The sequence below is a fragment of the Mus caroli genome, chromosome 13 (assembly GCF_900094665.2).
Source record: "Mus caroli chromosome 13, CAROLI_EIJ_v1.1, whole genome shotgun sequence".
NCBI classification, from domain to species: domain Eukaryota; kingdom Metazoa; phylum Chordata; class Mammalia; order Rodentia; family Muridae; genus Mus; species Mus caroli.
The window spans coordinates 68,912,666-68,929,164 of NC_034582.1; the positions used below are offsets into that span (position 1 = coordinate 68,912,666).

Consider the following 16,499-nt stretch of genomic DNA (forward strand, 5'->3'; position numbering starts at 1 on the left):
CTTTCACCAGTGAGTGAAACTGGAGAGTATGGGATGACAAATGAGCCTCCGATTTAGCACGAGAATGATGAAACCCTCAACTCCATCGTGAAGTTGATCTCTACCCACAGATCCCAGCTTAAGCAATCTTAGACCAGTCTGGCAAACAGCTCATGAAGATATTTTGGTGCCATTAAGCTTCTTCTCAGGAAACACACACACACACACACCACACACACACACACACACACACACACACACCACACACCACACACACACACACACACACACACACTACATAGCATGCGTGTGTGGCGCTGCAATGAAGTGTGCACTTACCTCCAGCAGCAGCCGTCCTTCCTGCACAGGGAACCCTCTGTATGAGTGTTCTTCAGGTGACAGGGCTGGAGCTGACCATACACATGTCTCCTGCAAGGCTGTCAGAAAAGAATGAACAAATAAGCTCTCTGCAGAGCTCAGGCCTGCTGGTGGTTCTTAAGTCACATGTTTCTTGTATTTCCCTGACTTTTACCCCATTGTTCGTGCTATATGTCCAACTTGGGCTATGTTATTGTCCTAAGCAGGATATGCAGAATCACCATGAAGTCCTAGAAAGCTGTATTGTTGGCAGGTAGAGCCAGCTGAAGCTCTAGGCCAGCATGGATCTAGAAGGTGCCTAATGTAGAAATGTACCCAAATTCATGTAGTATTCTGCCTCATCTTGGAAACGGCTCTTAGCTCTCCCATCTACCCAGTCTTGAGACAATGTGTGGCTTCCTGCCAGGTCCCCTCTATGAACAAGGATCCCAGGGTCCCTGCAAGTACCTCCTGAGACCCAATACCATTGTATCCCAACACCACTGGTAGTTACCCTTTGGAAGATAGCTGGCCTGTCTTCTGCTTCCAGGCTAGGCCAAGGCTCCCTGAGTCCGCCCATCTCCCATACCCTCATCTCCCCTGGAAGGGAGCAGACAAAATGCCCTCACCTGGAGGTAAAGGAAGTCCCTTGAGGATGCTCACTCCCTCCAAAAACTGCTCCTAGACCTATGAAGGTGCCCACCTTCCTGGTACCCCTATCCAAGTCTGGTTTGATGGCTTTGGGATGGAAATTTCAAGGTTCTCTTACTAAGCTGGATTTGAGTCTATGGCAAGCTGACTCCCCCTCTACCCTCCAGGAGACCCAGTCCCAGACAAAAAGTTCCATTGTTGAAGGGCACAGCATTCTTAAAAGTAATCTCATTGCCTGTTCACAGCTCACCTCATGCTGAAAAGGATGGGTTTGCTGGGCTGTGTATAATATTCAGAAATAAAAGTAGCATTTGAATCAAAGTTCTATCGTTTTTGTGTCACAAGGCTTGGCCTTGGCAATCCCTGATGCCCAGGGGTGGTGGTATTGTTTTGCAATTCTTGTCTAGAATCTGAGCCTCATTGTGGCTCCATGTCTCCCTTTCTGAGTGGTTCCTACCAGTCTACCATCAACTGGTCCCATGAAACTGAACTCCCCCCCTTTCTGGACCTCTCAATGTCTCCAGAGGTTCTAAGCATCCTTGGAAATTAATAGTTACCCAGGCTCCCAGAAAACTCTCCTACTCCGGGATCCAGATACTGTTTAATACTCTGCCCAGCCCCACAACAGCCCTATACCTGGTCCTCAGAGTTAGAGCTTTTCTAGCTTCACCCAAAGCTGTTGTTTCTGTGGCTGGCAGTCTCCACTGTCCCAGAAAGTCCACGGAAACTTCAGACAGTCCTGCCCACATGCAAGAGTTTTAGCAGGGATAAAGGGCCCTGTGTAACAGGCTACTCTCTCCAGGGAAGACTATGAGACTGTGACCCCAATGGCAATGACATGAACTTTGGGACCTGGTTTCTTTCTCTTCCATTTTCAAAAGGCACCATTTCTTGCTCTTGTCTCCCTTAACTAGTGAGACTGGGTTTTCTGTTCACTACACTAAGAAACGAAGGTACCATTTTCTTTGTCAGAACTCAGGTCCCTCCTGGGAAACTTGAGCCTCTGATGCCTCTCAGGCAGTGGTTCCCAACCCTAACCCTAACCCTTTAATACAGGTCCTCATGTTGTGGGGATCCTCCAAAAAATTATTTTCGTTGCAATTTCATAACTGTAATTTTGCTACTGTTATTAATTATAATATAAATACTTTTGAGATAGAGGTTTGCCAAAGGAGTCATGAACCACAGGTCGAGAAACGCTGCTCTAGGGCAGAGGGATGGAGGAATCAGACTCCTTGAAGCCTCCCTGCCAATCCTTCTTCACCACTTATCTCCCCAGTCTGGGCCTCCCACACCAGAAACATTCATACATTGAGTTTTCAAATGTGTCTTCAGGAGGCCTCGGAGGGGTCCACATTATTGTTTCCTTCTTCAGGATCTGTTCTGCTTCCCCTCTGGCAATAGAGAACTTAGAGACTAGCAGCCAAGCAGAGGCACTAAGAGTCCTTGGGGAACAACCCCAAACCCCTGGAAAATGTGCCATGGAAACTGCAAGAGTGAAACGAGCTGCTGTCGTCATGAGCTTGGGGTTGAGGGATGGGTGAGGAGAACAGGACAGGAAGATTCAGCCTGTGTGGGTCCGATATAAAGATATAAACCAAGGCACCTGCCGCGGGGGCAGATTCCCAGCGGAGTGTTTCCTGATGGTCTGTCTCCCTGCAGAGGAGCAACGTTCCCAGCACCTCAGAGATTGCACAAGACTTCCAGAGGACTTAAGCTAAGATGGTCAAGGAGCCAGTATGCGTGTTGTGCCAGACCGCTGAACCGCTGAGCACAGAATCTGACCAGATCTTCAGTACCACCCTCCCTCCCCCCAAACACTCCAACCCCTAAAGGCAGCTCCGCCTCTAAACGCGGCTAAGTCCAGCCTAGGCTGAGCTTCTGGGACTCCGCCACCCCCATCGCGTGCCTGGCGCCTCCGGCTTCCTCCTGCGGCCACAGGCGTCACGCGATGGCTGCGATTGCGTGCGAGTGAATGGGGCCCCGCCCGATAGGCGTGGGGGTAAATTGGTTAGGGGCCTAGACCCGAGGGAAAGGGACAAAAGTGTGGCGGGGGCTGGGTGGGACCGGGATGGGAGGGTTTTGGATTGTTGCACCTCGAGGTCGGGTCCAGGAAACTCCTGCCTTGCTCCGGTAGCCGGTCAGCTGCAGCAGGATGTCTTTTCTAAGTTAAGGGTTATGGAGGTCACCAGGACCCCACACAGAGCTAGCGAGTAAGTGTGCAAGAGCCAACAGAGGGGTGCGTTAATTCACGCGCGTTAGAGAGTCTACTCACTACTTCCCTCTGCTTTCTCCAAGGCCCGCCGCCCCCTATAGGCCTTCCCCTCCCCAGCAGGCTTGTCTTCAAGGCATCAATCACAAGTTTGTACCAGCTCTGAGCTGCTGTGGCCTCTGACATAAAGAGGGACCTACTGGGGCCGCTCACTTGGAAATGAGCTGGATTCCTGTGCACTGTGCCCAGCTCCACCTAAACCCACGGTTTCCTGTCAAATAGTTATTCCCCCTACAACTATAGGTGCAAGAGGACCTCACCCCAGGAAACTTAGTCTCTTGAGATTCTCAGGGACACTTGAAGAAGTCCCCAATTGGTCACAATCAACTGAAACCAACAAATCTTTCACTTCTCTTATTTCCTGAAAACTTAAAGTAGTTTATTTGGAGCAGCAAGAATTCTGAAGAGTTACCATGGAGGCAGTTGAAGTTTCTACACACAGCAGTGCAGGGAGTGCAGGCTACCCTGGACAACCAACTTCCCAGTAACATATTTCCCTTTCTCTACAACTCAGCAGACAAGTGGGACCCCATCAGTTGATGCTACACACATACAAATCTAGTGACTTCTTGGTGTCAGTTTAGCAAAATGTCCTCTGTGGAGGAGATACCAGAAGTCTGAACCATCTCTGCTCCTGAAAATGCCTTTCTCTCAGTTTAGTGAAGTCAATTCCTACACCAGAATGGTGTGTCTGATCAGGCCAGCCATTCCTATAGTTACTTACGTTCTCCCTGGACTTGCCATGGTCAGAGACAAAGCCTGAGCAAGACAAGGCCGAGCAAGCCGACTAGAGCAGAGATATTACAGAATTTTGGCTAAAGTTTCCTGGGTGTTTTCTAAAGCTAACGTTTCCTTTAGGTTGTCAGTAGATAGAGACGTGGGTCCCAAGCAGAGCAGGAAGGAAGGGTACAGAAAGGATAGGAGAAAGAAGCAAACAGGGAGATGGTAAGAAGAGAAATGGGTATGTGAGATGCCTCTACTCAACACTCACCCAGACTCTCCTGGCATTAAGCTGGACTGCCCTCCTTGGACAGTTAAAATCTCTGATTCAGCCCCTGGGCAAGGAAGAGGCTTGGCTGGAATTTCAGTAAGCCAATCAGCTTTAGTGTCCCAGAACTGGGAAGGACAAGACTCGGTCTACAGCACCACAGTCTACTATGAACCGAAGACCCAAGTAAGCAGCAGGGCAGAAACAGGATGGACAGACTTAAGATGACACATTGTTCAGGTCTTGTACTAAGGTCATATAGGGCTTCAAGGTTCTATCAGCCAAAATCTGTCCCACATCCTACTTCATGTAAAGAAGGTGTCAGGACCCACAGACTTACAGGAACATTGCTGCAGTTCCAAGGTACAGAGCTGTCAAGCTCGCTGGCAGGACATCCAGAAGATCCCAGAGGGCAGGAACAAATAATCATAAGGAAAACTTCTGAATTCCTAGCTACTCTATCTTGAGAAAGCTCCAGAAGTGACATTGCCTAGCTATGGGCAGGTTCCCTGAGAATGTCGTAGTACTGAAGAGGCTGCCATGGTGACATCAGGAGTTAGTTCCACACTCTTGTACTCAAGGAGCCCTTCTGTGCATCTAGGATGTTCAGTCTCACTAAAATATGAGGTGCATGGTGCTCATCTATGAATAAGGCAGCCTGATGACTCCCTGATGGACCTGCCAGGGATCCGGGCAGAGGATTCCTGTCACATGTGTGGGATCTCATTGATTCGGAGAAAAATCCAGGAGTCCTTAGAAAGGACAAGTCTGATCCCCCTTGTTGACTGGCTTTAGATGTTGGAGTGAACAAGTCCACACCCAAGGACAGTACCCAGGGCCGTGGCTAAGGTTGTTTTGATATGTGTGAGCTTCCCAGTCACACTGCCTCCAATGTCTGGGGGTATCATCCGAATCAGGGTCCAGTGAGGCAGGTAAGGCTTTCCTAGTGTGGATGGTGTCACGCAACTGCTGAGGCCTGAAGAGAATGGAAGTTGGTGAGGGAGAAATTTCCCTTTCCTCCTGCCTCTGGGTGAGCTGAAACATAGCCTCTCATTTACATCTGCTCCTGATTCTCAGTTTGGACTTAGGCTGGATCGTGACATCCATTTCCCTGGGGGTTTCCCATGGATTCTGCTTCCATGACCACATGAACCAATTCCTCACAATTTCTGCCCATGGTGATCTGTTTCTCTAGGGAATCCTGATAAATACATGTCTGTCTTAGTAAATACACATCTGTCTTAATTAGGGTTTTACTGCTGTGAACAGACACCATGATCAAGACAACTTTTAGGAAGGACAAATTCATTTGGGCTGGCTTACAGGTTCTGAGATTCATTCCATTATCATCTTGGCATTGTCCAGGCAGTCATGGCACAGGAGGATCTGAGAGTTCTACATATTGTTCCAAAGGCAAACAGAAGAAGACTGGCATCCACAGGCAGCTATAAGGAGGGTCTCAAAACCCACTCCTATAGTGTCACACTTCCTCCAACAAGGCCACACTTCCTAATAGTGCTACTCCGTGGGCCAAGCATATTTAGACCACCACAATGTGCAAGGCTGAGTTGGGGTAAAATGTCAATATTTCAGCATCAGATAGGAACCCAATCTCCATATTGTGTCTGATCTCAAGGCTCCACGCTGTATATTAGGTCAGCATTTTTTACGCTGTTTTCTCCTCCAGCAATCTAAAGAGGTTAGACAAGTGTAATGGAGTGAGTAAGTTCCCGTCACTTCAACCTAGCTGCTAGCTGCGCCTTACCTGGAACTTTACCAACTACTAGCCTTTGGAATCTCTGCGATGACTACTTATCATTTAAAAATATCTTTTCATTGCTCAATCCCTCAGCCAAGAAAAGACATCAGGAATAGGAATGAACACCCACCCAAACGTGGCACTAAAAATTTGGAGCACAGTCCAAGTTGTGTACTACAGCAAGTTGCTGTCTTTGACATATAATTTCCACATTTTCCAAAATACATTGATTAAAGATTTCACACTTTCAAACAGCTCACAAAGAACCACAAAGTATACATTTCCTGTGAGCCACTGAGGACTGGTCAAAAGGCAGCCATGTTCTCATCTCTTCCTAACCACTTGCTGAAGGCATTTGCTTCTTCCCACAGGCTCTGCAGTATCTCCAGGCACGCATGTGTCCTTCAGAGGAGAAACACAACCCTTGCCTTCAAATACCTGTCATTGTGGAAGATGAAACCCAAACTAGCTCATTGTAAAAGGGAAGACCATGATTTGGGCACAATGCAGATCTATATTCTTTTTATGATATGAAGTGTAGCTAAAACTGGATCTTCTCATGAAGTTTTATCAAGAAATGTTTCAAACATTCAGCAAACAAGCAAGAGAAACTTCTCCACTGTCCGTGAGGGTTCAAAAGGTTTTTTTTTTTTAATGTTTGTTTTAAAATAAAATATTTTAAAGTCAGAGATGTACTAAGTTAATAAATTCATGATATCCAGGTGTGAATATCACCATGAGTAAGGCACCCTATAAGACTCACCAAACTCCCACAGCCCACAACTAAACACTGTCCTAGCCACTCAGACTGGGTGCCCTGCTCAGAGGTCAGAAAGAATATATACTCCACTTTTAGACAATGGTCTGAGAGTGGAGGATGAAAGCTCAGAAGCAGAGCACTTGGTTATCTATAAGTTCAATTCTCAGCAAGACACACACAGTCACGTGCACGTACACACCACAAACCCCCATAAATAAATCTGTAGGTTTAGATCATCCAAAACCTCCTACTTTAATAAGGCTTCTTAAACACTTCAACCTTCCTTATAGCCCACTGACCAAAGGTAGGGAAGAAGAAAGGTTAATAAGAAACAGGGGTAGGGTGGGGAGAATGTGGACCTGTTTAGAAGTAGTTCTTTAGAGCAATTCCAAACACAAATTCAGTAGTGACAATCCAATCCAATTGGTAAACACCAAACGTGAATTAGTAACAACAGCTTGATTCAGAAGAAACCCTGAGGCTCCACCAAATCAGCATGAGTCCATGAAAGCTGCAAGAAGCAGCTGGGATACCATGAGAAGTCTTTGGAAATTTTCTCTCTACTAAGTCACGACAAGTGAAAGTCAGTGAAGACCAGCAAAGTATTGCAAGGTAAACCAATGCAAGAACATCCTCTAACCCTCTGTGGGGTTATATTTATACCCTTTCCAAATATCACGAGCCCTCTCAACTGTTCACTCCAGCAAAACATCATATATTCTTTCATCAGACAGCTTCCAGAAAATCATCACATGACACAACTGAGTCTCCACAGAAACCAGAGATTTCCACTTCATAAATCTATAGTTACCTGTCAGCAAATTCATAAATAACAGCAGCATGGAGCTTGCCTGCCTGCCTGCCTGCCTGCCTGCCTGGCAATCATCTGAGTCTTCATCTTCACACAAATAAATTATACATCACCATAGGTCACCAGCTCCTATCAGGGTTTTGCTGTAATTAGGATCAATAGATAGACCGAGTTTAGTAAAACATCCTGGGATCTTAATTTCAGATACACGGGACCTATAAAGACATACCTACCCACTTGCTCCCTGTAGTTGCTTCCACATTTAGCATCGGTCATCACCAATCTCTGACTTTATACAGCAGAGACTGAGATACCACATGCAAGCCAAACATAAGGAGAAACACTGAGCAGGGAGCCAAAGAAGTTCTCCTGGAGACTGGGGATGAGGGATGATGTCAAAGGTGTGAGATCAGGTAAATCATCTGAGGGGATGGACTTTAAATAAAGATCTGAATGAAGCAATCCTATGATGGCTACAAAAAGGGGCTCTTAACCCTAAGGAAGAACCAGAAACCCAAATAGACAGCTGTACTACCAGGAGAATGGCTGGGAGATGTTGTCTTAGTTAGTTAGGGTTTTACTAATGTGAACAGACACCATGACCAAGGCAAGTGAATAAAAAACAACATTTACTTGGGACTGGCTTACAGGTTCAGAGGTTCAGTCCATTACCATCAAGGTGGGAGCATGGCAGTATCCAAGCAGATATGGCACAGGAGGAGCTGAGAGTTCTATGTCTTCCTCCAAAGGCTGCTAGTGGAAGACTGACTTCCAGGCAACTAGGATGAGGATCTTAAGCCCAGACCCACAGTGACACACCTACTTCAACCGTGTCACACCTATTCCAACAAGGCCACACCTCCAAATGGTGCCACTCCCTGGCCCAAGAATATACAAACCATCACAGATGTCAGCCTTTCAGGACAGGAAACTGATAGGTGGCAATGAGAATGGAATGAAGCACATGGTCATGGCCCCACTCTCTGGGAAGGAGAGGGTGAACAGTGTCCCTGCTGACTGAAGCACCCTGAAAACCAGTAACCCTGGCTATAGGGAGCTCACAATTGCCATATATGCCAAAACAGATATATGACATAACCTGGTTTCATGAGCTGCCCCTATCTTCTCAGCCTCAGAACCGGGGCTGCATTAGTGACATGTCATCTGGAGAACAGAGACTCTTTCAGTCCTTTCTGATCCAGACACAGAACCCCTGGATATCACCATTTCAAGAGTCCACAGATACTCTAGCACACTAGCACAGAAAGCTGAAGCTTCATCAGCCCAACTAGGCCAACTGTGCAGTGCACTGTGGGCAGAGGGGCAGCATCTTGGTCCAAGCAGTGCCCTGATATCTTAGGGTTTTACTGCTGTGAACAGACACCATGACCAAGGCAACTCTTATAATAATGTTTAATTGGGGCTGGCTTACAGGTTCAGAGGTTTAGTCTAGTATCATCAATACAGGAGCATGGCAGCATCCAGGAAGGCATGGTGCAGGAGTAGCTGAGAGTTTTATATCTCCATTTGAAAGTTCCTAGGAGAAGACTAGCTTCCAGGCAGCTAGAATGAGGTTGGGTCTTAAAGCCCATGCCCACAATGACATACTTCCTTCAACAAGGTCACACCTACTGAGGCCTGAGTTCTACTCCCTGAGCCAATTGTATTCAAACCACTATACCTGAATAAGGGACAGGAACTCAAGCACAGCCAGCTAATTCCCTCAAGATGGAGAAGTTTTGGTACTTGCCCTAGGCTAGGGCACCTCCTTATTCCTGTTGAAAATGCCCCTCCTTTGGGATATAGCCTCCACAGTTTATGCCCACAAAGCATCTCTTCCAGAAGCAGAAGTTGGTATGATCAGCAACCGGCACTAGCCTCTTGGGTCCTGAGTTTATATCCTTCAGCATCCTATGTCTGTTGCCAAAGCAACTCCTTCTATAATCCCTGGGGTCTAAACCACGAAACACTTAAATACTGCTGAATGATGCCACTGAAGAATTCACAGAGGTTACAGCTGAGTTCACCAGGAATTACCTATATTTTCAAGACTGAGACTTGGCTCCTACCCTTCATCATCGACAAACATCAACTCAGACCTAATCTAAAACCAGATGTTAAGTTCCTGAATGATGAAACTAGAAAAAGAAAACAGGGGAAATATTTCAAGATATTAGAAAATGGGAAATGTCACGATGGCTCAGTGGGTAAACATGTTTACTGCCAAACCTAACAAACTGAATTTGCTACAGGACCTAAATGGTGCACATGGTAGAAGAATAGGCACACACACACACACACACACACACACACACATGCTTACACACCCCATGGCTGGGGAGAGAAAGGGAGAATAATGTAATATAAAATATAAATTAAAAATTAAAAATCTAATATAAGAAATATAATTCTATACCTCACTTCTGAGTGAACAGCCAAAGAAAACAAACTTGTCAAAGAGACACCTGTGCTAACTCTAGCACCATTATAATAATCAAGACATGGAATCAGCCTGGATATTCATGGATGAATGAATAAATATAGAAAATGTGATGAATAAACATAATAAAATACTATTTATCAATAAAAAGGATGAAAAGCTACTGTTTACAGGAAAAATGAGAGAACTGGGTGCTGTTATGTTAAATGAAGAGCCAAGCATTGAATTTACCACATGTTCTCATTTATTTGTGGAGGCTAAAAATGTTCATCTCCCAGAAGTAGAAAGAACAATGATCATTCAGAGGATGGAAAAGATAGTTTGAAGAGAAACAGAGAGGGTGGATAATGGCTACAAAAATGAAGTTGGAGGCAGGAAGTAGCTCTGAAGGCTGGAGTGAGAGCTCACTCTTCCAGAAGACCTGGGTTCAGTTCCCAGCACACATGTAGTAGTTCACAACTAAGTGTAACTCAAATTCCAGAGAATCCAATGGTCTCTTCTGGCACCTACAGGCACTGTATGCATGTGGCACACAGACATGTGTACAGACTGTTTAGTCATATACATAAAACAAATCTCAAAAAGAGAGAAAACAACAAAATAGGGTTTACTTCACAAATGTAATAATGGTTCAAAATGATTGATATACATAATGCCTTAATTCTAAAGACAAAAGGAGAAAATGGTAATAACTCTAGCTTGAGCATTATACATGTTTCTGTAAGTATGATATACATTTTGCTCTATCAAGAAGCATAAATAATATATTCCAATTAAAGGTTCAAATTTAAAAGTAAAAACAATTGAAGGAAATAAAGGTATGCAGGTAATAATTTCCAGGTTTGCAGGCTGCAGAAATAATATTTCTACAAGCCAGACAAATCTCCACTTATACCTACTCCCTGCCATTTCATGTTCAAGCACTGCTTAGGACTGTCTTGTTCTAGCTTCCACAGCCACTGCTGTGCACTCCTCTGCCCTGAATATCTGTAACTGCATCTCTGTAAGTGATGAAGTTGATCATGACAGTGGTGGTGAGAAAATGCTCCACACAGATGTATGTGCACATCCAGTCTTGAGAACACAGCCTCTTTGCAGGCTCTGCCATTCCTTGACCCTTTCCTTTCCTCCTATTCCCCAGGACTTACACCTTCCCCATGCAGTGAGGTCCTTGGGGCACACTGCAGACTCAGGCCTCACAGACCACTTCCTGTGTGCTGTTTTCTTGATGCTTCCAATTGACTTATTTAGAGATGTTAAACTTTAAAAAAAAAAACTTTTAAAAACAGCACACTATGCCCAAATTATTTTGCCATAGACTCCCCTGAAGTTTAACCAATGGGTGCAGAAAGATCACTGTCAAGTCATTGGCTGGAGAGCTGTGGTTCCCCCGACAGTCCAGTTTTCTTCTGTCAGGTCTCTATGAAGACCACAATTCAGACAGTGGAAGACTGACGATTCCTCATGATTAGAAAAGAAGATGCATCTTTATCAGGAAGACCATCATGTCATGCTGGGCTCAACCCAAGATGCTTTTTGGTGTGATACATGACATCTTCTTGGACGCTCTCAGTAGGTCAAATACAACCACTGAGGATAACGAATACTAGTTCTCTCCTTTATGTTCTTTCCCCTTGACACAAAAAGATTATTTTGTAAAGACTTAACACTGCTTCTCACCACAGTTTCACCATTACTCTTCGTATTTATTGCATTATTTGCTTGAATCAACTATGGTTCAATGGCCACTGGCTTTTAGCTCTCCTCTTTTATGTTTGTCTCTCCTACACTTATTGTCTAGTAATATAATACAGAGAAAATTTCTCACTGTTTATTTAGTTTGTTCATCTCTACTAGAGTACACTGATAGAAAAATCCTGTTTTATTCATGTAGTTATCAGCCATTACTACCACAAGTCTTTTTAATGCTGAAATCATCCCTGGCTTGTCAGTAGAGCCTTCTTTATGGTCATCCTATGTTGAATGACATGCCTACATTGAGTACTTTTAGGCATAAACAAAATTATCTTGTATCACCCCTGCTCCCAAGTCCCTGGCTCCTTGCTATGGTGAATGGAATTCAGAGCCAGTATTTAAAGGCAAAGTATGTGTATTGTTATAGGGCAGCAGACCCTTTTGGCTCACAGAAGCCAGAGGCACTGGCTTTCCTGGAGCTGGAGTTATAGGCTGACCTCTGACATGGGTGCCGAGAATCAAATTCGGGTACTCTGAAAAAACAGCATATGCTCTTACCTACTGAGCCACCTCTTTAACCTCTGATTCCGGCTTTTCAATACTCATATGGCTATATGAGCTTTTCACTCCTTCTGAGTCAGATTAATAAGAGTTTATTTCAAGGAATTTATTACTTTACTTTCAAATCTCAAATATATAAGCACTAGATTGCTCATAATGCCCTTAGAGGATCTTTTAAATCTCAAAGCATCTATAATTGTCTTCTTTTTATATCTTGACTCACCTCACACTTTTTTTCTTGATCACTCACCAGACTTTGTAAATTTGATTATTCAAATTTATTATAGAATATTCATTCTTTCTTAACTTGTACGTAAGCAAGACTAGTTATTTCTGAATATTGATTTGTATACCTTTACATTTGTAGATATTTCTAAATTCCATCATATTTTCTTCATTGATCTAAAAGTTAGTACAGATAAAAGGGGTTTCGGATTATCTTTTACACTAGTGATTTCTAGCTAATTTTCAATTGGGGCCTCACTATAACTTTTTATGATTTTTGCCTTTTGTCACAATTTGACTTATTGGCCATATGATGTCAACATTTAACATGTACGTGCAGGCTTGAGAATACTGGGACTGTGGAATCCAGGAAACCAGCGCTTTCTGTTTGTCCATTAGATTGATCGTATGTTTGCCTTGTTTACATCTTTTACAACTTTTATTCCTTTAATGTTTTACTCCACAAGTCTTTTCATATCCTTTTGGTGATGAATTTGTGTATTTTCTTATAATTCTGTCAATGTTTGTTTTTTATAGATTTTGAAGTTATTAGAAACATAAATTTTAATTTATCTTATTCATTTGATTAAATGAATCATTAAATAATTATGTAGTGACTCATCCCCTTCCTCTCCCCAGTGCTTTTTAACTTCAAAGAAAATTTTGGACATCGATTCAGAGGCATAAAAGTCTTCTCTCTGTTAGGGTTTCTTCAGTGTGTTTTTCTATCTTTTTGCTCTTTCTTTCTAAACTATTAGACTTTAAATGTGCACTTTGTAAATAGCATATCAAGCCTCATCTATCTTTTAATAGGTGTCTTAGTCAGAGTTTTATTGCTGTGACAAAACACCATGACCAAAAAGCAAGTTGAGGAGGAAAGGGGTTATTTGGCTTACACTTCCACCTCACAATCATCATTGGAGGAAGTCAGAACAGGAACTCAAGCAGGGCTGGAACCTGGAGGCAAGGAGCTGATACAGAGCCTCTAGAGAGATGCTGCTTTCTGGCTTGCTTCCCCTGGCTTTCTCAGCCTGCACTCTTATAGAAACCAGGACTACTAGCCCAGAGATGTTACCACCCACAATGGCTTGGGCCCTCCCTACTTATCACTAATTGAGAAAATGCCTTACAGCTGGATCTCATGGAGGCATTTTCTCAACTGAGGCTTCTTCTCTAGTAACTCTAGCCTGTGTCAAGTTGACACACAAAACCAGCCAATACAATTGGCATGGCTATTCCATTTATATTTCTTATAATTAACGATATGTTTGGACTTTCATGATTTCTATTTCTTGTACTCATTTGAGTCTTTCCTACTTTCTTGCCTTTTTCTTTGGTTATATTTTCTCATTCTGTTTTCTCTTTTAAAAATTAAAATCGCATTTCTGACTTAAAACAAGATAACCAGCTAGGTGGTGGTGATGTACACCTTTAATCCTGGTGCTTAGGAATCAGAGACTGGTGAATCTGTGAATTTGAGACTAGCCTGGTCTACAGCATGAGTTCCAAGACAGCCAAGGTTACATAGAAAACCCCTGTCTTGAAAAAACAAAACAAACAGAAAGTAAGATAACCTTCAAATGTAATACAAGAAACTTAGAACTAACTTAAAACCATCCTCTTTAATTCTGTGCCTAAAGTAAAAATATTTTATGCACGCATTTCTCTTTTTTGTTTTTACTGTATATCATCATTTAAATCAATGATTGATTTTTCCCTATAGCCACTCTTTTGCTTCTCATTCCTCTTCATCTGGAATTTCCTTTCTTCTGTATGAAGTATATTTGTTCAAAGTTTCTTTTAATACTGTTATCTCTGGATTCTTGGCTTTTCTTAATTTTTGTTCTCTGAATGTTACTTAACTTCCTGCTGTCTCATCAATTTATTTTTATAAAACTAAATTTTTTTAGGTATGGTAGTGCACAACTTTAATCTGAGCACCTGGGAGGCAGAGGTAAGTGGATCCCTGTGAGTTCAAGGATAGACTGGTCTACATAGTTCATTCTAGTCAGGCAAGGTTACATTATATGACCCTTTCTCAAAAATAAATACATAGAATGCTTTATCTTTACTTGTGACTATTATCAACAGAAGAGAAGACTGGTTACCTACTGAAAATGAAAGATATTATTTAAAAGTAGATTTCCTGCAGTATACCCTAAGTGTTAAAAGGGCATACACATGGCACCTTTTCCCACTCACATTATAAAGAATGATAAAATGAATTCTTCCCATATAAATTTTAGCTGAGACCTCAAGATAACTGTTCCTAGGCTCGCCAGTAAGATTCAGGGTGATGGTAGGGGGAGGATACTGGGTAAAGATTCAGGAAGGGGGCATTCTCTAAGTCTATTTCCATCCATACCAAAAAAGAGTAGGATTTCTTCTCCTCTTGTGCCCAGACAGAGGTGCTTCAGAAGGACTCTGTGAGAATACTGTGCCTTCTGGGTCCAGTGTGGCACTAAAGGTTGCTGTTCTTTCTCTACTTAGACATCTAAGAGGAAAAGGCTTTGGGTGTTCCTGTCAGGCAACAAGCTCCAGGTAGAAAGAATTGCTTAGCCAATAAGCCAAAGGTGTACAACCGTTATGGACCAAGTAGACCATGTTATGTGTGTACTAGCCTATGATAGTGGGGTATAAATCTGGCCCAAAAGGAGACATGAAAGCAGACCACATTAAGAAGAGGATCTGCCACCTGGGGCAAGGAAAGACATATGGTACCAGCTGTAAGGGAAGGGTCACTGTGTTCACCTTCAGAGTACGGTTGTCTCTCAAGACACCTAGTGACATCCTGTGAGTCCTCTTGGGTGTCATGCCTGTCTGATGTACCAGCTCATAGCCATGTCAGCCACATGGGAAATTTCTTGGTCTTCTTTCTTCTCCCCTTGTTGCTCCTACTGAGGGCATAAGGAAGCCCAGCATCATTGTAAAGGAGTAGAGTTGGAGTCCAGCCTCCTGCCTGAGGTTTGCTCAGTAGAGAGACATGTTGCATGTGGGGGTTTTTTTTAAAGATTTTATTAATTAATTTATTTATTTCATGTATGTGGGTACACTGTCGCTGTCTTCAGACACACCAGAAGACGGCATCAGATGCCCATTATAAATGGTTGTGAGCCACCATGTGGTTGCTGGGAATTGAACTCAAGACCTCTGGAAGAGCAGTCAGTGCTTTTAACTGCTGAGCCATCTCTCCTACCTGACATGTTGTTTTAACTGTGTTAAACAAGTCTAAACAAACTGTCGTTAGACTTGTATAAATGGCCCAACTAGCCTGATTGGACAATAGGATAGAACTACTAATATACCCTCCTTAGAAGTGACCAGCAATGCCTTAGACTGTCAGAGACAGAAGGAGGGCCATATACAGAGGAGATCTGGTGGGGAAGCAAGAAGAGAAATCAAACCTTAGATCCTTATGTCCTGGAAAGGAATTCAGAGACAGGAGAGAGAAAAGGAGAGAGGAACTGATTGAGGCTGTCTCTAATTGGTCAGGTTGACCTTTTGATATTAATGAAAAGAGGAAGAAAAATATAATCATTCATAAAACAATCAGGGTGATATTTTTATACACTAATAATATGATTTGGAAAGCTTTTTGATCTCAAGTGTTAAGTCCCATCAATATCTACTCTGAAGTCTAAAATAAAGTCTCATCTCAGTATCATCTCCTCACTTGGAGAGACGACCCCTCCCAGCAGATTCCTCCAGTTGTGAACCTGTGGCTCAAACCAAGGTGTGTATGTCTGAGACAAGAAGGATTCTCTCAAAAGAGAGTCATCAAGAAAAGAAAGAAAGGCCATGCAGTGGTGGCGCACGCCTTTAATTCCAGCACTTGGGAGGCAGAGGCAGGCAGATTTCTGAGTTCGAGGCCAGCCTGGTCTACAGAATGAGTTCCAGGACAGCCAGGGCTACACAGAGAAAGCCTGTCTCGAAACAAACAAACAAACAAACAAACAGGAAAAGAAAGGAAAGGAAAGGAAAGGAAAGGAAAGGAAAGGAAA

The 16,499-nt window shown here is 43.4% G+C and overlaps 1 protein-coding gene across 2 annotated transcripts in view; it reads right to left on the minus strand.

Moving 5' to 3' along the window:
• The window catches only part of Ahrr (aryl-hydrocarbon receptor repressor), an 80,002-nt gene that overhangs the window by 44,060 nt on the left and 19,443 nt on the right, over positions 1-16,499 (minus strand). For both annotated transcript variants that reach the window (XM_021180984.1, XM_021180983.1), the window contains one exon: positions 319-416. In XM_021180984.1, the coding sequence (XP_021036643.1) occupies positions 319-416 (98 nt within the window). The remainder of the gene's footprint in view (positions 1-318; positions 417-16,499) is intronic.